This window comes from Pelophylax lessonae, assembly GCF_965119305.1.
Source record: "Pelophylax lessonae genome assembly, chromosome: 1".
Classification (NCBI taxonomy): Eukaryota; Metazoa; Chordata; class Amphibia; order Anura; family Ranidae; genus Pelophylax; species Pelophylax lessonae.
Window position 1 is genome coordinate 372,711,019 of NC_138768.1, and position 23,498 is coordinate 372,734,516.

The 23,498-nt window shown below is 40.0% G+C and overlaps 1 protein-coding gene across 2 annotated transcripts in view; it reads right to left on the reverse strand.

Annotated features, from left to right (window-relative positions):
• PIP5K1B (phosphatidylinositol-4-phosphate 5-kinase type 1 beta) overlaps positions 1 to 23,498 on the reverse strand; it is a 152,811-nt gene that overhangs the window by 88,378 nt on the left and 40,935 nt on the right. For both annotated transcript variants that reach the window (XM_082256004.1, XM_082256003.1), the window contains exons 4-7: positions 20,605 to 20,735; positions 10,153 to 10,270; positions 7,243 to 7,395; positions 5,101 to 5,400 (exon numbers count right to left, since the gene is read on the reverse strand). In XM_082256004.1, coding sequence (XP_082112130.1) covers positions 5,101 to 5,400; positions 7,243 to 7,395; positions 10,153 to 10,270; positions 20,605 to 20,735 — 702 coding nt within the window. The remainder of the gene's footprint in view (positions 1 to 5,100; positions 5,401 to 7,242; positions 7,396 to 10,152; positions 10,271 to 20,604; positions 20,736 to 23,498) is intronic.

Sequence of the window (23,498 nt, forward strand, 5' to 3'; positions counted from 1 at the left end):
CGTTTAATTTCGATGAAAAGTGAAGTGGAAAATCACCAAAGATTCATTAATTGAAGGCCTGAGAAATTCTGAACATTGACCATGTATGCCAGGTGTTTCTATAATGTTTCAATCTGTCATTTTCTTGTGATCACATCCTTTACAACTCTCTGATAGAATCTAGTTCTATTGCCCATTCTGCCAGAGAAGGACCAGTTTCTGATTTCCAGTGGCTAGGTATCGCTGTCCTCGCTGCTGAAATAAAATGACAAAAGATATCTTTCTTATTTCTTTTAAGGGGCCTGGTATTATAGATAGTAACGCTATCTTTAGTGAGTTGGGAATTTGTGTCCTGATCTTACGACATATATCAAATATGTTTTCCCAAAACGGTAGGCATTCCCACCATATGTGCGTCACGGTCCCTTTTGACTTATGGCAACTCCAACAAACACCACAGACAGTTGGATATATTTAAATACAAAAACAAAAGCTGCGCTGTGATGAATTATTGCTAAATAGTATTTCACTATTTAGTAATAATTCATCACAGCGCAGCTTTTGTTTTTGTATTTTTATATGTAGTGTTATCGCACTATAAGGTTGCAGCTTTGGAGTTCTTTGTGTTATTTAGCGCAGTTAAGTGTGATTAATTATTAGTTGGATATATATATATACAAGTAAGATGAGCAGGGCATCTGAACCATCTAGTATTTCATTTAAAACTCACTTTAAAAGTGAACTTATTCTGCACCTTTAGCAAGGTTCAGGTTCAATGTGTGTGTATGGGTATATCTAACATAATTGCAGTCTTTTGTCTCATTTGCTCATTCAAACATCACTGGCACACATTCACAGAGAATCAAACTGTGCGCCATAACTAATCAGAATCATTCCTTTACTTGTCAGGCTTCAGAAAAAGTGAACTTCTTGCCCTGAATTACATGTGCGCTGCATTAAGTCTCATTTAAAATAGCTGGTATGAACAAGTGGGTGATGGGCTTTAAGTGAGACTAGTAGCAGCAGTTTTGACTGGTTTTGAGCAGTGAGATAAAATAAGCAATAAGAAAATTTATATAAAGTCATCAGCTACAATGTAGAGGTTCATAGTCCATACACTGTTTATTCTAATCTCATCCACACCCTATATAAAGTTTTAACTAAAAAATGTGTATGTTTATGTGACAACAACGTACAAGTAAATTGTATGGTAGTCAAAGCACATCCTTATGAAATAACACACACTTGTGTCTTCCCTAGAATGCTTGTATCTAAAGTGGCAAAAAAAACTACACGGGCGCTTCGCTCTAATTCATCCCAAAGTTGTTCTATCGGGTTGAGGTCAGGACTCTGTGTAGGCCAGTCAAGTTCCTCTACCCCAAATTGCTCATCCTTGTCTTCATGGATGTTGCTTTGAGCACCGCAAACGACACCAAATTTGGTACTGTCTATTTGAAAAGAAGGAACAAAAGGACGTGGGGAGTACTTGGACCATTGGGAAACTGTAACATTTGGAGCAATTAATATACTGAACACCCCTTAACTCCACCACACAGAAGAATTCCTACATGGGATGCCGGGACACTATCGGCCCACTTATTGTGGGGACCTCCATGAGATACTGCTAAGGGTTCGGTGACATGAACGCCCTCATTCGATACTTATAGTGCGGCAAAGACAACTTTATCTTCTTCCTTTTTTTCCTTTCTGGTTTTAACCCACACTGCTCACTATCATCTGGACTATCTTTACTGAATGTATGAATATCCATGTCTCCATTTACAATACCCCTAAGGAAAGGTTTGAAACGCGTCGGTTAGCTTGGCGAAATTGATATGTATAGATGTCCCGCTCATCCCAATGATCACACGGATTAAGCCGTGATACATTTTTATTTGTTTGTACACAGAAATTTCTGTTTTCTGTTTTTTGTATTATCCAATCACACCATTATCTATTTTATTGTATTTTAATACAAACTAATAAATATATGATTTTATTCGATCTGATGTTTGATTGCCTAAAAAGTCCCACCTACTTAGGGGGTTCTCGGTCTACACATGTTCTAATTGGGACAATGGCTACCAACATCGTGGCTCCCGAATAGTGGGGACTCTTTACCTTTTGCTTTGTGCACTGGTGCACAGTCATGTCCGAACAGGAAGGAGCCATCCCAAGACTGTTCCCACAAAGTTGGGAGCATGAAATTGTCCAAAATGTCATGGTTAACTAACGCCTTAAGAATTCGCTTCCATGGAACTAAGAGGCCAAGCCCAACCCCTGAAAAATAACCCCACACCATAATCCCCCCTCCACCAAATGATCTGGACCAGTGCACAAAGCAAGGTCCATAAAGAAATGGATGAGCGAGCGAGTTTGAGGTGGAGGATCTTGACTGGCCTGCACAGCGTCCTGACCTCAACCCGATAGAACACATTTGGAATAAATTAGAGCAGAGACTGCAAGCCAGGCTTTTTCGTCCAACATCAATGCCTCACCTCACAAATGCACTTCTGGAAGAATGGCCAAACATTCCCATAGACAAACTCCTAAACCTTGTGGACAGCCTTCCCAGAGTAGATGAAGCTGTTATAGCAGCAAAGGATGGGAAAACTCAATATTGAACCCTATGGACTAAGAATGGGATGCCATTAAAGCTCATGTGCACGTAAAGGCAGGTGTCCCAATACTTTTGACAATATAGTATGCATAGTAATTAGATCTGACAGACACAAGTAGGCAGAGCATTCATAGAGACACAGCTTACTTGCACTTTGGAGCTGATGTGCTTGATCATATTAGCATCCCCATTTTTGTAATGCAACACATAGTGGGTGACAAGGCATGGATTGGATGCTGTGTGCGCCAGAACAGAAAGTTGAGTTTTCTCTTTGGCACACAGGGACAAGCTAGCTGAAGCAATGCATGGACACAGGGCAATCGATTGGCCCTGACACTACAGCCACAACATATGAGCCCACTATTACAAGTTAATGCAAACAAACTGCACAAGGAATATAACTGCATAATACCTAGTTAAAACAATAAAAGCAATCAAAAGTTTACAATGCCTTTAAAGTGGTTAAAAACCCCATTCATGAAATCTGACCTAGCCACAAATATCTGTAGTGTTTACTTATCTCTCTCCAAAACTGTGCCGTGTCTTTCTGCTGCTGCTCTGTTCCTCTGTTATCATCATGATAACTTCTGACAAGCTCTCCAACTGAGATAAAAGCAGCTGAAAAATTGTCAGGGAGGGGGCTTAGAGGTAGATTAGCAGAGAGCTGGTATATTCAGACTGCAGCACTGCATGTTTTCTTGTCCCTCTGCCTATGTGGAGAGAGGGGTGTGTGCCTTTCCTCCAATCAGCTCACACACAGTGTAAGCCCAGACTCCGCACCCACTGCTGGAGCTGGAACAGGAAAAGAGATTCGTAACATCATCTGCACTTTCTGAAGAGTGTAGAAAGCTGAAGACAGCAGATATACAAATAAAACTTATGTAGGGAGACTTGTTTCATTGTTTCGTATCATATAAAGCTGTTCACTTCACTGGGTATAGGACAGGGTTTACATCCACTTTAGGAGGATTGTTTTTAAAGAGATACGGTCACCTTGTCCATTTAAGTGTCTCTGGAAAGTGTATGCCCTGACAAATTTGCTTATCTTATCTGTGCCCTTTGCAACTCCTGACTCATCTGCAGCCAGCCCTTAGATCGGCTGTATCAGAAACTCAGGGGTGCAGTGACGTCACTCCCCTGATTAAGTGACAGTACTTGGCTGTAGGGCCCGGGAACCAACCGCAACCAGGAGGCAGGCCCCATGCTCCTCCATACCCAAAAGTCCTATAGCTGTGGAGGAGCGAGGGGCTGCAAGGAAGGTAAAGTAAGTATATAGAGGGTCAGGGGATGGCCTTAACAGAGACAATTTCACTTTGCCATTCATGGGCAACGGGACAGTATCTCTTTAATTTCCTAAACAAGTGAGGAGAAACCTTTTCAATGGGCACAAAGACAGCATTTAAAACCTGACAGAGGTTCTAACCCTTCTCAGTTTTTAGTGAAAAAGAAAGTTTTGCTGCAGTGTTTTGATACAATTTGATGTGTGCCACGATATTGCTGCATTAAACGATTATTGCTGTATTCACTACACAATGACACCATCATGCAGATGTGGCTGGTGAGCCAGGCCTCAAAACTTGATAAGTATTAAATCCCCCACTTTTACTGTAAAGTGTTCCCTTACACAAATGCAGCCTCAAGCCTAAACTATTTTTGAAGAACATATCCCTGTTTTATTTTACTTTTGTTTGCTCTTCATTGAACATCTGGTAGGGAAACGTAGGGCCATGCACTACAAAAGTCATGTGATCATCACGTCACTATTGTTGGTGTTGCATCGCCCTGAGAACATAGCACATGCTCACCTCCACCCCAGGCCTGTCTGAGTTTTTTGTAACGCTTATGCTCTCCCCCTGTGTTTAAACTGCGCATGCAAGCCGCGTCCTTGAATGAATTTCCCACTACCTGGCGCAGCATGCAATGTTACATGACCACTCCCATCCCTAAGTGCAATAATAACAAGAGGCATGCACACCTGTCAGAGGTTTAATTGCGCCCGCAAGGACACTTAAGCCTGCACACATGGGTGGCTCGAAGGTAACCCTGCAGAGCTGCGGAGCAACCCTCAAAGCAAAACTGAAGCAGAAGGGAAGACTCCAAGACATAATGCAAACCAGTGACAGCCTGCAGAAAGAATGCACAGAGCAAACACAGTAAGCCCCGCAGTATGTTGTTATATATTGGATTTCACCATGAGGTTTTTATAACACTTTAAGGAGCTACAGAAAAAAAAATGTATGTCTCTTCTACTTCCCATTCTTTTACATCTCAGCTTTCACAAAAATAAGAGATAAATTGCTGTTCATTCACCAAACCAAATATTTTAAGCACTTTTAGAATGATTTGCTGTAGTTATTACTCAAGGACTAAAAGTGGTCATAAGCTTATGAACTTCAAAAATAGTGCTGTAAATTGTTTCATCAAAATACTGGTGGACTGTAGTGTGATAAACTACAGAAAACAGCCATAAATAAACACACAAAGCCAGAACTTTTACTCACACGACAGTCTCTCTGTAGTGTTTTCATCAATGCACTGTAAGTCTCAGGATCAAAATATATTCCTTCGGGCATATCTTGCATAAAATCCAGGTCTTTGTATGTGGGGGAAGATTTCTCCCGTTCTTTCCGAGATGCTCTCCGCTTATATGTGGAACCCTTGAGGTCATATTTATAATGCATTTTCATGGACCGTGGCAGTACATTGTTCATTACAACAAGTCGAATGTTTATGCCTCCAGACTGAAGACAATATAGTCCATAAAATTTGGGCAGCAAGGTCCGGGGGTTTTGATTCAAGTTCTAGATTCAAATGCACACACACACACACAAAAAAAACAAAAACATAAATCTGAGTGACAGCAATCTGCAAACGCTTACAAAAAAAAGTAAGAGAAGTGCTAGGGAGAAATGATAAGGTCCAAAGATGGAGCTGGTACACTAGGCTAAATATTGACAAACTCCATTTCAAGGTCATGTGTAGCAATATACATAGACACAATGCATGCTTGTCATATGATATTAATTCCAGCACAGTCATGACATTTATTCAAGCATGGATCGAAACAGATATCCGAGAATTGCTAAACTTTCATCTTAATATTATGCCCAGCTGAACAATGGACGCTTATGTCTGATTTTCAAAGCACATGATTCTTTCTCACATTAGAATATCTCATAAATATACTTAGTGAAAAAATGAAGGAGTGCTGGTTCATTGCCACATCCCTAAAACATAAATGAAAAAATAAAGATATTTGGTGAGGGGCAGGTCCGATATACGATCAAGCCAAGAGGCTGGAGGGATATCCGGCCGTGCCCTACCAGAAGCATGGGACTTTATAGGCATAGACTGATGGTAAGTTGTGGTAGAAATTCCTAGATAAAGGACCATTATATATAAAAAATAAAAATAAAAAAATTGTTTTTTTTTTTAATTTTTATTCAAATTCATGCTTCTGGTAGGGCACGGCCCGGATATCCCTCCAGCCTCTTGGCTTGATCGTATATGGGACCTGCCCCTCACAAAATATCTTTCATTTTTCACTCATAAATATACAGTCATCCATGCATCCCATGTTGCATTCTGGAACGCTGGCCCATGACAGGTGATTTTGCTGCTAGTGACTAATGACCAATGGCAGTATTGCTAAAAAGGTTTCTTGTCTGTCCCTATGGAATTACTTCTTCTGTAGCCACACTCAGAAAGATGGCCCAAAGGCTATTGAATCTCGATTGCTAATGATGGGGTGGGAGGTACATACCACTGCTTCAACTACAGAGGAAGTAATTCCTAAGGGACGAAATACCAATGAAAAAAAAGCCATCCAAGAGGCGCTGGGACTTTGATATGAGTATAAACAAGGTAGTGAGAGGGCAAAAAACATTTGAAGAGCCTACTGGCTCAGGTTAGGCCACCCTTCAGTAGGCATTCCAGCAGGTTACTAGAAACGACGTGTATACTGTATATGAAAGGAGCACCAGACCAAAAGATAAAAGAGTCCAAATTAGTTTATTGATATTCTGTTAAATGCAGCCAACTTGTTTAAGGGGGGTCAAAGGAACTCCCCCTTCATCAGGGCTTTAGTTAAAAATTAGAACCTTGTATGGGCTCCTATTTTGACTGCTGATGTAGATACTCCTGGCTAGGAATCCTAATCAAGCAATCAGCTTCCCTGCACACATTCAAACAGGAAAGCCTTACTTTGAGTCCACTCAAGGTCCTCATTTTTAACTGAGGCCCTGATGAAGGGGGAGTTCCTTTAACCCCCATAATGCATTGGCTGTCTTTTAACACAATATCAGTAAATTAATTTGGCTCTTACCTTTTGGTCGGGCGCTCCTTCCATATATATGTATGTCTTTTCTTAGGGACAACACAGGCAGCCTATTAGCAATCCTGGCCTTGGCGATTTTGACAAATTGTCAGTGCCAAGATCGCTAGTAGCACAATCACTCGTGTTACCAGCCTAAATTGAGCTCATGAAGTCTAATAGAAAGTACCAGAAAGTATACATAAATAGAGTAAGCAACAAACAAAAGCTACATGATATACCTATCATCTTTCATCATTGGCTTGTTAAATATTTTCTCAAAAAATTCTGACGCATGCTCGCTCAGCACAATATTCCTGAGTTAACTCACCATGTAATAGCCAGGAAGCAATTTCTGAAGAAACTCTGCTTCTTTGTGCTGTACAGTTTTGATAATAAACTCATCATCACTGGATACATAAAAGATGGAGCCACTTGCGCCTGGGTTAGATAGCTCAATCAAAGGTTGACTGCACAGTGAATACTGGAAAAAAAAAAAGACATTATTATTTGAATTAACTTGAACACTCCTCTAAAGAAAACCTTAAAGAGCAGAAAGAGACAAGTGATCAGGAGATCTGACTACCAAACGATTGTTTAGGAACATACTTGTTTGCACATGCTCAATTTTGTGCCATCCTTATATTGGGGAAATGAAACCATTTTCTCTTGTCCATGTGTTTTCTACACCATTTACATTACACATTGCCTTTAATTTTATAAAAAAAAAAAAAAACACCTCACAAAATGTGACAACTGACATCTAACTGGCTGCTGCTGGCAACAAATACAATTTTAATGATTGCAATATAGAATGCTAGAACTCAGACAGAAACCACACTGTTTCCTGTGCTCAAGAATCACAAAATGTGAATTAGCCCTGACTCTATCTATGTGAACAGTTTTCAGGTCAAGGGTAAAAGGTGCACACGCACAATATTTCTGGAAATAAATGCATAAACATTTCAATTAACTCATAAGCGCTCTCAATTAGAATTTAATGAGAAAAAATACTTAGGGGTATTTAGGTCTAATTATATGTTTCCATGAAATAATTACTACAATCAATGGTTACAAAAATATCAATTATATTAAGATCAGAGATTGTAATACGGTATGTTTCGGCAGCTTTTAACCCATTTGGATAAAACATGAGTGCAGTAGTTTAATGCAGCTTGAATCCTGCTAAACCTTTCAGAGAATACAGGACAGGACATTGAAGGAATAAAAGTAAACTCTTGATCTGGTGAAGTGCAAAATTGTACATAGCAGTTTATCATTTACAGTATATGTACATATACAGTTTTTTTTAAAGTGGTTCTAAAGGCAGAAGGTTTTTTACCTTCTTGCATAAGCATTAAGGTAAAAAACCTTCTGGGTGCAACTCCCCAACCCCCAGCCACCCCTAACAATAACCTGAGCCTATCTCGATCCAGCAATGTGCATGAGAGCAGCGGCTCTCCCGGGTCTCTCTCTCTCTTCATTGGCTCCTGCTGCTGTCAATCACAGCCAGTGAGCCAATGAGGAGAGAGGGGGCCGAACCACGCACAATGTCCATTCACAGGATCGCGGCTCGGGAGCAAGCCTGCTTAAGTGCCACCATAGCAAGAGGCTTGCTATTGGGGGCACTCGGCAGGGGGGAGGAACCAGGCCCACCAGCAGGGGGCCCAAAAGAAGAGGATCGTGGTTGCTCTGCAAAACCATTACACAGAGAAGATAAGTATGACATGTTTGTTAATTACAACTTTAGAATCACTTTAAGTACCTTCATTTGAAATCCTAAAGCTAATTTTGTCCCTGCAGAGTTGACAAAACACTACACAGGACTCTGTATCTTACTTAACCCTTTTTTGACCGGGGTAATCAATGTCTAGGAGTCCAGGCAGACTTACCAGCCTCTATATGCATCAGTTAATTTGAGTATAAATCTATAACTAATGTTAGCTGGTTGAGCCATCTTTTTAGCGCGGCCCTCCAACCACTCCTCCTTATGCTGCAAAGGCAGCGAACAAGGGTGTTGACATGCCATGGCCGTCAAGCTTCGCACCCACAGCAAGATTTATCCCTGCTCTTCCATATCACTGCCAAATGCAGCCCATTTAAGCAAATGAGGAAACGCTGCAAGAACAGGCCCACAGTTTGCATCCTGGGGTAATCATCTGTCCCTAACCACAGGTATTGTGATTACATCAGAGGCCTATTCTACAGTGGCGGCTACTGTTAGCCTTTCATCGCTCTGTACAGGCTTAGTGGCCACAACTGTCTGCTTCCACCTGTACATCTAGCAGCAGGTATCCAATGAACTCTTGCCACTGCTAAAACATTTTTGCCATGTGAATGAGGCCTAGGATTGCATACTCCAAGGAGTAAATAGTGAGTATAGATATTTTTTATCCAATACTTCATTCAGTACACTGCAAGTCAGGATTTTTTTGCAGGTTTTATGCTAAAAATAAACTGTCCCTCATCATCATTACATCCAGTGCAGGGCTACGGACCTTTCTTTGGTCTTGGTAATGTTGGGACCCTAGAATGCTGGAGTGTGGGGGAGAAGAAGCCATGGAGACCAGTCTAGCTGCAGGGAGGGACAGAGGATAGGGTAAGTAAACCTTCTTTTTTTCCCCCTAGACCAGTGATGTCGAATCTTGGCACCCCAGATGTTTTGGAACTATATTTCCCATGAAGCTCAACTACACTGCAATGTGCAAGAGCATCATGGGAACTGTAGTTCCAAAACATCCGGGGTGCCAAGGTTCGCCATCACTGCTCTAGACCAAAACCAACAAATAACCCTTGCAATGCAGGCACAGTCCCACTGCAAGAGATAGTTTTAGTTGCCCAGAGTTGGGCTTCAATGTGATAATAAACCCTTAACAAATAGTTTAGTGGGGTCATTTATTTTATCGTGCTCAATTTGGTAAGCTATAAAACGCTGAGAGTTTATTACTACTTTGAGTGTCATTTTATAAACTTATAAAAATAAAATAACTAAAATAAAATAAATGACCAAATCGGAAAAACATTTCCCTTCAAAAGCTTGTAATATATCTATTTAAAAGGGCAAATAAAAATACATTTTAAAAAATTGCAGCCTCCAAAACATCTTTGCATTTTTTTATCTTTCACTTTGGTAGTTTTCCCCAAAGATGAATTTGATTCTTATAGTACAAAATTATTATAGAGATTTGTCTATGAAAAGTGACTTTTTCCAAAAACATAGAAAATCAGATGCGATCCTTACCAAGTAATCATCAGGTTTTATACCAAAAAGCTCTCTGAAGTACCGGAATGCTAATGGAGCATAAGTCTTAAATCTGAAGTCAGGATAATGATGAGCTGGGGTTAAATTGCTTCCTTCTCTGTGGCATGGGAAAGGGAGAGAAAATACAAGTTATTAAACAGAAAAAAGCCAATATTAACCGATTAATTACATATATTCATTCACCACCAGAACTATTAAAACATCAAAAGATTTTTTTTTTTTTATTACAGGTACTTATATAGTGCCGTCAACGTGGCGCTTTACCTGTATTGTACATTCACATCAGCCCCTGCCCTCATGGAGCTTACAATCTAAGGTCCCAACCTCACATTCATACATACACATACTAGGGACAATTTACCTACCAGCATGTCTTTGGAGTGTGGGAGGAAACCCACACAGGCACAGGGAGAATATGCAAACGCCAAGCGCATAGTGTCATGCTTGGTATTCAAACTAACGATTATTCCTGCCAGGAGGAAGTGCCAACCACTTAGCCACTGTGCTGCCCAATGCCATGATAAGACATTTGGAGAAACCATGTTTTCCATCATTTTCTAACCCTGCTTTTGGCATAAAATTATTTTAAAAGATATATCCCGTAAAGGTAGAATGATGATCACCAGATATAGCCTATTTCTCCCAACTAATATTAGAAGACGCCTACAGCTGCTGGTTCTTTGGGAATAGCTGATTAGTTAGGTTTAACATCAATGCCTTGGCATGATGTTACAACAGAAAATCACTAGGTACCCATCAAAATGACCATCACGTGATCTGCCCGTTCTCTGCCAGATTAGGCACAATTGCCATTCTTATGGATTCTAGAAGACACCTAAATAGTTCCTAGGAAACAACTGAAGCCGGCCATATATGGATTGAAATTCAGGGAGTTCAGCAGGGACCGGCCGAATTTCAAACCATTTATGGGCACCCTGGTTGTACACAAGTTTATCTATCGATCGACTTGTGTAGAACCATCCTGTCTGGTTTTTCCCGAATGATTAGTGCAGCCAGCTATAGCCGGCAACATTAATCATTGTATTTTGCCATCATTTCTCATCAACCAGAACACAATAGCGCTGCAGGACGGATGCCCTCATTAACACTGACTGTGTTGAAGAGGGAGTCACGCAATTTTCTTTCCTTCCATCCCTGGTAGAAGGAAAGAAAATTGCATAATCTATGGTCTGCCTGAGTTTCCAATTTATGGCTATTGTCTCCCTAGCAGCAGGTGCATCTGCACACTACCTATAGACACACACATAGAACACATAAGCACTACTCTTTTATTTAAAAGGTCAGTCAGTCTCAATACACCTGAAATTCTAGTTGTTTCTTTAGCATACTGAGAATGGACTGCATTCAAGCTGATAACTGATAATAAATGTAACCTGCTATTTTATAGCCAGTGTTCCCTTACAACAGACTTACAGCAATACGTTTTATAGTTCTGTTACAATATAAATCTGACAAGCATGCTTTGGTACCAGCACCAGAGTGATTCCAAAAATGGTAACATTGCACAACATGCTTCACACAGTGCTATACTAAGATTTCCAACATCATTTGGAAAACCTAATTCCTCAATATGTTCTATGATCTCTGACTTGCTGTAGGATTTCAAGCTTTTTAATGTTCAAAATATTTCAGAGAGATGGATAAAAAAAAGTGCGGAAACCTTATTTGGAGCATGCATGTACATTATGGAAAAACAAACAATTTGCACCGCAGGAACCACAATGTATGAATTTGTCAATGAGCCTAATTGTCTATTATGTGTTTATTCAATAAGGTTCTGCAAAGTGCAAAGCTGAAGTGCAAAGTACACTTAACCATAGCAACCATGAAGATGGATGACTAAAAGATGAATTGATATTGCTATTCGGGCACTGCACTTTGCATTCTCTTCTTTGCCTAACTGCTACTGTGATTAATATGCAAGAAGGATAAAGCTGTTTACGAATTTTGAGAATTACGAATTACATAACATGAAAGTCTTCAAACTAGACCGGTTATTGTTGTTAGTCACGCTCCCCGGTGAAAATAAACACAGGGAGTCTACATAACAATTACGTAGTACTGGTATTTGTTTTTATGTGAGTCACCTTGCTCCTGGCAAGACAGAGCGCAATTTTCCATTTGCCAATACCTGGTTCTAAACGGCAAAGTTTGTCAGCGCAACTCAAAGGACTCATGGTCTGCAAGAAGCAACAGTGTACTTGTTACATTTATTTTGTCTTAGTTTTCTGAAAGAATAGTCAGAAAGAGAGTTTAGGCATTGTTTTTTGGGAGATGTATGCTAATAACCTCTCTAAAGCAGGGTACACACTAGTAGAAAATCTGCCGAAAATTCCCGCCCGATGTGAAATCGTCCGATTTTCGCCTAGTGTGTACACAACTTTCAGCAGCCGATGCCGATATTTTCAATGAAAAAAAACGGAGGGACAAACACCAAAATTCTTTTCGTCCGTCCCCAGACGACCGATTTTCGTTTAATGTGTATGCAGTACGTCCGTGAAAAATCAGATACGAAAGACCGTGCATGATCTGAAGTTGCTGACAACCCGGAAGTCTAGAAACAAATGTCCCAAAAAAAAAGAAAAATCGGACGAGAAATTTCGTGAACATTTATGCACTGTCGACTAAAAACGGTAATGAACGCTGAGAAGACAGAGAAAAATCGGAGGATATTTCGTCCGATTTTCGTCAAGTGTGTACGGCCCTTTAGTCCCGGTTCACATTGGGGCAACTTGTCAGGCGATTGAGCCGCGCTCCATTCAGTGCAATGGAACCGATCTAATCGGAGCAACTCAAGTCGACTTAGAAAAAGGTTCCTGCACTATATAGATACATAGCTGAGAGCGGCAGTCTTGAACTGTATATCGGCACAGTGGGAGCTTAATCAGGGGAACACATAAAACTCCAATAAACCCACATCATAAAAAAACTATCAATACATTGTGTATTTCTGAATGAGTATGCTGTTCATAGTCATTCAGCCACTATGGGATTTCATTTCTGTATTCTGCAAAAATACCTGGATGATCCTGCTCTTCTCTGTCTCCACCTTTTGATCATGTTCCTAATGCAGTTTGGGGTTTTTCAGAGCAGTGTTGGCAGCGCTGCACATGCTCAGTTTTCAGAGAGTTTCTATGCTGAGCATCTCCTCCCTATCACATCTGAGCTATTCACACTGCTCCTGTGTGAATAGCACTATGGGGTGACATTGAAATATTCATGGCAGGCGTTAAAGGGATTTAAAGAGGTTGTAAACCCCCCCCAAAAAAATGTAAAAAAAAAAAAAAACCCTGTAAGACAAAGGTATAACGAGCTAGTATGCATCGCATACTAGCTCATTATGAAATACTTACCTTAGAACGAAGCCCCCGCAGTGCCGCCTGCTCATCGGTGACATGGCCGACATGTTTGGCCGTCCTGCTTCCTGGTTCGCGTCTTCTGGCCATCTGATTGGCCGGAAGCGCAATGACATCACTCCCGCAAATGCGCGTGGGAGCCACCGTTCACGGCACAGGGCTCTGAAGGAACGGCACGGGTGGCTGTTCCTTCAGAGCTCATGCGCCGATGACGTCATCGGCTGCATGAAATTCAAATATCTCCTAAATGGTGCAAGTTTCAGAGATATTTACAGTACCTATAGGTAAGTCTTATTAAAGGCTTACCTATAGGTACAAGTTATAAGAGTGGGTTTACAACCTCTTTGAAAATGCTAAATAAATGCTACGTAAACACAGGATATTGACACATGTGTGAACGAGCCCTAAGTGAGTGCTTAAAGCCTAGTACACACGGGCTGAATGTCGAGCGGCATCGGCCGTCTCAATAGAAACCGGCGACATTCAGCCCGTGTCTAGTGAAGTCGGTCTGACAGTTCGTTTTTGGTCATGCCCCTTATGTCAAAGGGGCACAACCGAAAAAGGTCTGATGATTGGCTCCCAATCAGACCTTGAGTGTTCTTGACTGGAGTGTTTGGCGGTCTCCAGACCCCCTGTCAGAACACAATAGAACAGCAGGGGAGATCGCTATACTAACATCGGATTGTTAGTACAGCGGCTCCAACCTGAGCTGTCAATTTTTTTTTTTTTTTTTTTTAACCCGCTGGGTTGAACGAAAACAAAAAACTAGTGGTATATCCCAGGCTATGGGGGGCTTGATTATTGGTTAAATACTTAAATGATCACACAGCCTTTGCTTAATCAAAGTCAGGCACTAGAAGCTTTGAAGTAATAGCATGTTTTGAGTTAACTGTGAATAGGCAAGCTAAGGGCTGCACATTATGCCATTTCAAGGCTGTTTTCTGTGTTTTCTTTTATTATGCAGTTTACCTTGCTCAGCGTCATGGTACAGCTTAGGCACTGATGACATATGCAAAACATAATATGTTTTGTACAGCTCAAGTACCATTTTCATCAATATTTAGTCTATAGCAGTAAGTATTTAGTCTTCCACTACATGACGTTACACAATTATGCATACAGTGAGAAAGTGTGTTTAAATATAGATGTGTTCTGTGGCTGCAAAGAGAAATCTGCTTGTATTTCTTATTTTCCTTTGACAGTATTATCGCCTTTGCTCTTCAACAGCAGTCTTACAAGTTACTGTATGTGCATTACTCAGAAATAACAGAATGCAGGAGAAAGTTTCCATGGATGGTGTCAGTATGTTTTATCATCTACCTCTTGAGTTATTAAATGTTAAAAACCTCCATCTGTTTAACCACTTAAGCCCTGGAAGATTTTACCCCCTCCCTGACCAGGGTTTTTTTTGCGATTTTTTTTTACTGCGTGACTTTAACGGACAATTGCGCGGTCGTGCGACGCTGTACCTAAATGAATTTGACGTCGTTTTTTTCCCACAAACAGAGCTTTCTTTTGGTGGTATTTGATCACCTGTGCGATTTTTACTTTTTGCGCTATAAACAACTACACTTTTGGGGTTACCAGTGACATTACTGCAGTAATCAGTGCTATACATATGCACTGTTACTGCAAAATGACACTGGTAGTGAAGGGTTTAACTTTATTTGAGAGGGAGGGGTGGTGTGTGTCCCTAGGGGCGTGATTCTTACTGTGATTGGCTGTGGCTTGAAGTGTAGGAACAATGATCAATGGTCCTACATAGTAGAACCGTATGATCACTGTTTCTACACAGGGGAGAATGACAGGCGGCTTGTTTACAACAGCTGCCTGACTTTCTCCCTCTGCACCGACGATCGGCGAGTGACCGGCGGACATTGGGTCCGCCGGTCACACGCACGGACTTGCTGGGGAACGAGCCGGGGCGGGAGCGTGCCTCCGCGGGCGCGCGCTCGCCCGCTATTGGCTCCCAAGCAAGTAACAGGCTAGTGACGTATATATACGTCACTTTGCCTGGCCGGGGCTGACTGCCGACGTATATCGTCGTGCGGCGGGCGGCAACCGGTTAAAGAGTAACTCCACTTTTGTTGAGAAAAAACATTCCCCTCTGGGTGATCTCTGTACATTACAAGGATTATAACAAACTTTGTTGCAGATTCCTACCTTTTTGTTATTCTAAAGAAATCCCTGTATGTTCCTCTGCGCCCCTATGCTGAGTGGGTCTAATGGGAGTGGTTTCATAATTATCAATCAGCTGTGTAGCTGCAGAGCACTAATGAGGAAATATGCTGGGCCTGCATCCCTTTAGACATGTTCCTGTTGGGGGTATCTCACCAAAAATTTAATTTTTTTTGCAGGGGATGCCTGAAAACTAACTTGTATCTTACACAGACTTCTGGTAAAATTGGTGAGCCAATCACACAAGCAGGAAATGTTGTTTCTGGGGTGTGATCAGTACACATTCTGTGTACAGAACAACTCCAGGTAGCCATATTGCATTGCATTTTCAGAAAATTACAGCGGCTGCAGATTGAAACGGAAAATTAATTTTTATTAAAATTGAATTACAATATGACTTGTGTTGCAATTGTATATACCATATTATTTTTTATTTATTTGCTATTTTCTTTTCCCCACGAAAGTGGAGTTACCCTTAATGTTGTCTACTGAGGAGATTCATCCTCTCTATTTGTCTAGGTAAGTTTTCATAAGACAGAAAGTGAAGGAAAGATGGCTAAGATTTTGTAGTTTTTACCAAAACAAAAGCTTAGAAGTCAAATGGGGACACCTGCCCCAATGACAACTGTCTATAATGGGAATTACGCTTAAAGCAATTGTAACCCTAAAATGAAAAAAAAAAACGGATCCTGTTTCTTTGAACAGTACTTGTGCTGTGTAATTTTGCCCTTTCTATCACCTGAAATACCTGGCTGACCCTGCCTGGTGCTGCCCTCCCCTCTGTAGACTGACCACATTTATCATGCCTGCTGATCCATGATTACCGTGGTCAGTTTATGTGCCTCTGTCATCCTGCTGTTTCTACTCCCCTCCCTGTCTGTCAGCTCCTATCAGTGCCTACCCCTCCCCTCCTGCTGCTAAAATTACTTTGTAATTTTCATACAATCCCTAGTGTTCGATAATGTTATCAGTGTCCAGTGTAAATGCTTTATTTACAAAAAAAAAAAACACCATTTTTTACCTTATTTCAGAGTGCCGCTCGGCGCTCACGTGACCTCCCTCCTCTATCCTCCCCTGCTAACGTCAGCGGGGGTATCTCAGCCCCTTTCGCTGTAGTTGTCAGATCAGGAGAGGAGAGCAGTGGGCAGTCACCTGAGCACTGAGCGGCGTTTACGAAATAAGGTATAGACTAGAGCTACATATTTTTGATATAGAACATACACTGGGCACATAACTTTGTGGAACATAGGGGAATCTATTAAGTACACAAAGTGGCTTTACAAGCACTTTAAGCCTAGTAAACACGTTCAGCAGGCTGAATGAAAAAAAAAAAAAAACGGACAGATCGCCGTAATAACACAAGCGATGTTAGTGTGGCAATCTCCCTCGCTCTGCCTTTGTTTGACTGCCGCCTGCCAGAACACACTGATCAGATCACTGATCAGATCTAAGCCATTGGCTGCTAGTGCTGATCAGATGCTAGTTTTCTAGTGTCTCCCTTTTAAAGCTGGTCAATAGACTGGCTTCTGTCAGAAAGACAGCTGTACATATTATATATAAAAAAAAAAAACGGTTTTGCTAAGTGTCAAAACAAAAACAGTGTAAATAATCTGCCAGTGGTAGCTACACTCCCTAAGTATCCACATAAATATAAAATGAAACAATACTGTATAACCAATAAAAGATGTAAAATCGCATGTAACTCAGAAAATACACGATTACCACCCTGGCGGGAGTGATGACGTCACCACTGTAGCTCCATCCGACGCGTTTCCTCCAATAGAACGTCGTCAATGGGGCAATGGGGTAAGTACTTCCTCGTGCTAGTCCTGTTTTTTTTTTTTGAGTTACATGTGATTTTACATCTTGCCTATTTTAAGTAGTTTTAACTATTAAATGCTGGATTTACAAACTACTACACTATAAGATCCTCCTTTGCCTTTATTTTATACTGAGTTTGGTATGTGGATTGCCTTGGCCGCCTGGATGTTTTTGACCTGAGCCCTAGATCACATCATCCACCTATCCCAATGGGAGATCTCTTTAAAGCGCAGCCAGACCTCCATCCTTGAGATCTTACCTGTTGGTAAGCGACCTGTTAGTGGGGGTGTGCACCCGGGTGTAGAGTGTGGCTCACTTACAATGGTTCAGTGTAATCTGGCAACACATGAATTTGCATATAGACTTTTTTTTGCACTTTTTCTGCCTACGAGGGGTTTCCTTTGGACTTTTTTTGGATTGTTTGCACATATTAATTCATCTGTTTCTAACACTAATTAGCTTGTTATTGTAATTGATGATTTTTTTTATCTTTGTATATATTTTTATGCATTTTCACTTTAATCGGATAGCTGTACACACGAACTGTTTATTGGCTGGGTCCTGTTGAACCAGTCTATTCTGCCCATGTGTACGCAGCCCTACTGAGATTTGCTCTCTCTTCTTATTGTGCCTACAAGACAGGAAGGGGAATCTCCCAAATAGCATACAGGTGGAAAAAAAAAAACTTCACAGAGGTTTTACCTATGCACTAATTTATCCAAAATGGATAAAAATGTTGCATGTAGATATATTCTAAGATTCGAAGGGTACCTGTACTAAAGCAGAAGTAAGTAAACTAACATCACATACTGACTACAGGCATTCAACAGTCCTGTACCTACCTTCTGGTATCCTAAAGCAACCAAGGGGAACAGAAATCTGGGGGTACTTTATTATGCATTTACAGATGTCAGTTAATGAAAAATGATTAATTGGCATCCTGCCATATAAAAGACACATAGTAAAGCATAGAGAGGCAAAATAGGTGGTGGACCAAACAGCCAGCTTCATGGTTTAAAGCCAGTAGTTGCACAACACATTAGGTATATTTCGTTCAAAGGAAACCTGTGCAGAGAAAAACCTGGTGTCTGCCATTAATGTCTTCCCCTTCAGAAAATGCTAGCTCCCTGACTACTAATGCAATCTAAATCACTGCCCTGGTGCAAGTTTACATATCAGGAGTTGTAACTTCAGTTTGTCTTTTTCTGTATGCTTGTTCCAGGTCAGTGGCTCAGAAAGTGCACACAGCCAGGCAACTAGCATTTACTGTATATAAGGAAGTTAGCAATGGCAGCCTCCAGGTTTCTCTAAAGATAGGTTTACAATCTACTGAAACCTAAAGTGAAACAGGATAAGGCAGTGGATCCTGACACACATACTGTGGGTATAGAAATGAATCGCCCCTCTTTAAAATAATCAAACTTTTTGCTTTGCAGCCTGAAATGAGAACAGGCACAATTTTTGTTTTATCCAGCTTTATTTACTCAGCAAAACTTATAACATCCAAGTGAAAGATATAACACCAACATGCCAGAAAAAAATCAAAAACAGAATCATTGAGTTGAAAAAAGGATCACCCCCTTGTGCCAGTATTTAGTTGAACCACCTTTTGCTTTAATTACAGCCTTTAGTCTGTTGGGACATGTCTCTACTAACTTTGCACATCTAGATTTTGCATTATTTGCCCACTCTTCTTTGTAGAACTGCTTAAGTTCAGTTAAATTTGATGGTGACCATTTGTGAACTGCAGTCTTCAAGTCATTCCGCAGATTTTCAATGGGGTTTAGGTCTGGGCTTTAAGTCATTTTTGCTTTGGGTGATTGTCATTTTGGAAAGTAGACCTTCTTCCCATTGACAACTTTCTGGCAGAGGGCAGCAGATTTTCCTTTTGACAGTATTTTGCACCATCCATTTTTCTTCTATCCTTACAGCTCTAGTCCCTGCTGCAGAGAAACACCCCTATAACAGAATATTACCACCTCCATGCTTTACTATAGGAATGGTGTTATTTGGATAGTGAGCTGTATTGGATTTCCGCCAGACATATCGTTTGGTGCTGAGACCAAATAATTCAATTTTAGTCTCATATGACCATAACACCTTTTTCTATGTGCCTCAGAATCTTCAAGGTGCGTTTTGGCAAAGCTCGTCATCGTGACTGCATGTGGCCTTTCTTGAGGAGTGGCTTTTTTATTGCAACCTTCCCATACAAGTCACATTTGTGGAGAATTTGTGATATTGTTGTCACATGCACACAATGATCACTTTTTGTCATAAATTCCTGCAACTGCTTCAGAGTTGCTGTAAGCCTCTTGGTAGCTTCTCTGACCAGTTTCCTCCTGGTTCTTTCATCCAGTTTTGAGTGGTGTTCTGATCCAGGGAGGGTCCGTGTTGTGCAGAATACCTTCTCATTCATAATAACAGACTTCACTGTGCTTCTAGACATTGAAAAAGCCTTTTACATTTTTTTGTATCCATCTCCTCACTTGTGCCTGACCACAACTTTATCCCAGAGATCTTTTGACAGTGCCGTGCCACCCATAGTTGATTGTTTGTTTCAGTTGCTCCAGCAAAGCTCTTTTCATGCTGAGCTAATCAAAATGACTGAAGCTGATCACAGTTGAAAGTTAAATGGATTTGAGAATGTGATTAGCTGCACCTGATTGAGTTTACAAGTCATTTTTAGGAGGGGGTGATTCTTTTTCCAACTCAGTGATTCTGTTTTTGAATTTGCTTTATTTTTTTCTGACATGTTGGTGAAATTTAATAATAATAATAATAATATTTTACTTGGATGTTATAAATACAGCTTGATAAAACCAAAACTATGCCTGTCTTCATTTTAGGCTGCAAAGCAACATAGTGTCATTATTTTAAAGGGAATGATCCTTTTCTATACCCACTGTTTGCATGATTGTTTAATGGTGACATTTTTGCTATGTGTTAGCTATGGTGACAATGGCAAAACAGCTTACTGCAACAGGTCTTAATAGAAGGAATGCTGCTGAGTTTGTAAAAACTTTACGGAAAATATGTTTCTGCAGAAATAATGTACCTGGGTAAAAAGACGCTCTCCACTACATAAAAGTCTTGCATAAGCACATCTCTGTCAGGTTTGGATGTAAGATTACCGACTGTGTAGTGTATTCCCAACTGAATTGTGTCCTTAATTGCCGATGATGCTGTCTGCAATGATAAGACATAAGATATATGGATAATATTATAACATCTTTCATTTTTCAACAAGTCAACTATTTGTATTATATATATCTCCAAAACAGGTACAGAGGCCCTCACAGGTCTACCCTCTGGCTACCCTTGGGACAGTATGTGTGTGTATATATATATATATATATATATATATATATATATATATGAGGGACCAGGCCGGGGGCTGGGGCTCCGTGTTTAAATGGACACAGGGAGCTGTGACTCGGCTCAGGTGACCCCATAGCAAGCTGCTTGCTGTGGGGGCACTCAACAGGAGGGAGGGGCCTGGAGAGTAGAGGAGGGACCCGAGAAGAGGAGGATCTGGGCCACACTGTGCAAAACCATTACACTGAGCAGGTAAGTATGACATGTTTGTTATTTTTTATAGGAAAAAAACAAGACTTTACAATCACTGTAAGAGCTTTTTAAACGATATTTAAAGGCATGTTTGTCATTTTGCGATAAATACTGCATAATCGTTATCAATCGTTATTTATTTTTTTCATGAATTGGACTTAATTTACCGCATGTAATAATTTATGAAAATTAGTCACCTGTCTGTGTTATCGCATGCGGTAAACTTTAGTGAATTAACCCCAATATATATTATGTAGATGATTTCTTTCCAATTTGTTTACAGTGTCCAATAAAAGAAAAAAAGATCCATATTAAAGACTTGAATTGAAAAAGGAAAAGCAGATACGCCTAAAAATAAAGCTGGTCATGTCTTGAGCAAAAGTGAATTAAACCTTGAGAAGATTATTGGACTAATCCTTCAAGTCTCATTTTAAAGTCAAGTCATCCAATCTACTGCATCCTTCCTGGGGAAGTGTATTCTCAATAAACGAACAAGCTAATGAAAATAAACAAGACAAACAGCATATCACCCTTGGCTGCCTCTCATTACAACAGAATAAAACTAATCCTACAAATAAGGCTGTCTGCTATATAATTTATACTTCTCACTACTGCAGAGCTACATTGCTATTCAGTTTATTACAGACACTTGGAAAAATGATTGGTAATAGGTGATTTGTTTGTGACAAGATGATTATTGTGACATTGAATCCCTAATTTCTCAACAAAAATATTCACTGACCTTTGATTCTATGGTTTCCATTTTGTTATAGTCCAGTTATTATTTGCTAACAAAGGAAAACAGCGAATGCCATTAATCACTGTAAACCTGACCTGGCCTAAAAAGGTAACAGCAGTGCTGAAATGAGGGCAGATTTCCTGAGTTGGCTGTACACTAAAAAAATAAATAAATATATATATATATATATATATATATATATATATATATATATTTTTAAAATATATATCTTTATTGAAATTTTCATCATAGAAATTTACAGAAAGAGAAAGAGAAAACAAAAAAAACCTAACAATTCTCAACATTGAAATGTACAGTAGAGCTTATAGGAGTCCTAGCTATATTTAATAATATACTTCTAGATCTTGACATAAATTGCTATAAAAAAATATTAAACTAGCATTGCGAATATAGATTAAAAAATTAAACGTTAAAAACCATGGCTAATGTGAAAAAAAAAAAAAAAAGGGGGGGGGGGGGGGGACGAAAACATGGGACTGCCGACAAGATGTTTGATACTATATAAAGAGATAGGAGTTTTAAGATCAAAATGAAGGCATTCTAGGATATTAAGGTTGTACAATCAGGGTTTTTCATAAAGGATATCTAGACAGCCAAAATTTTTCATTTTAAGAATGTTTGTTTGATTTTCTATTTGTTAGTGGGATCAAATTACAGTTCGAAAAAATTTCAAAGGAGCAGGAAGGAAAACTTTTCCCGAACAAACTAATTTCTAACAGTGAATGGGGCTTTCATTCAGGAAAGTCCATTCACTTCAGAATCAAACAAAATCTGGCTGGCAAATTGTATCGAAAAAGACACGGAAGGTAGAAGGGGGGAGGGGGGGTGAAAATTTTTTATGCGCCCCTGATGCCGTGAGCTCGAGCACAAAAGAAAACGCAGACGTAAGTCGTGTCCGCAAGTGAAAGCGCTGTTCAAACCACACATGTGAGGTATCACAGTGATCGCCAGAGCGAGAGCAATAATTAAAAAAAAAAACTCTGTAAATCTAAACTGGTAACCGTTAAAATATTTGAAAGTGTTGCCTATGGAGATTTTTACCGTATGTACCTCAGTTTGTCGCCATTCTGCGGGTGTGCGCAATTTTAAACCGTAACATGTTAGGTATCTATTTACTCGGCGTGACATCATCTTTCACAATATATATGTATATGTATAAAAATGGGCAAACTTTACTGTTTAGTTTTTTTTAAATGCAGTGTAATTTATTTTTTCCAAAAAAATGGTGTTTGAAAAACCGCTGCGCAAATACCAAGTGAAAAAAAAATACTGCAATGACCGCTATTTTATTCTCCAGAGTCTTTGCTAAAAAAATATTTATATATAATGTTCTAAGTAATTTTCTATCTTAAAATATAGACTTTAACTTGTAAACAACGTGTCAGAAATGGGCTTATTCCAGGAGTGGTTAAGAGAGGTCAAAGTCCTCTGTATTGCCCTGGGGCTTAAGAGGAGCACAGGAAAGGACGTAAGCTTAACACTGGTGTTTGCAACCACATCAGCATTCTCACCCTGCCCAATTTGTAGGCCAGCTAAAGTCCAATTTAATAAACTAATCACAAATTAAGAATATATATTTTCCAAAGTCATTAGTTAAATGTGCGTATTTTGCAAAAAAAGAC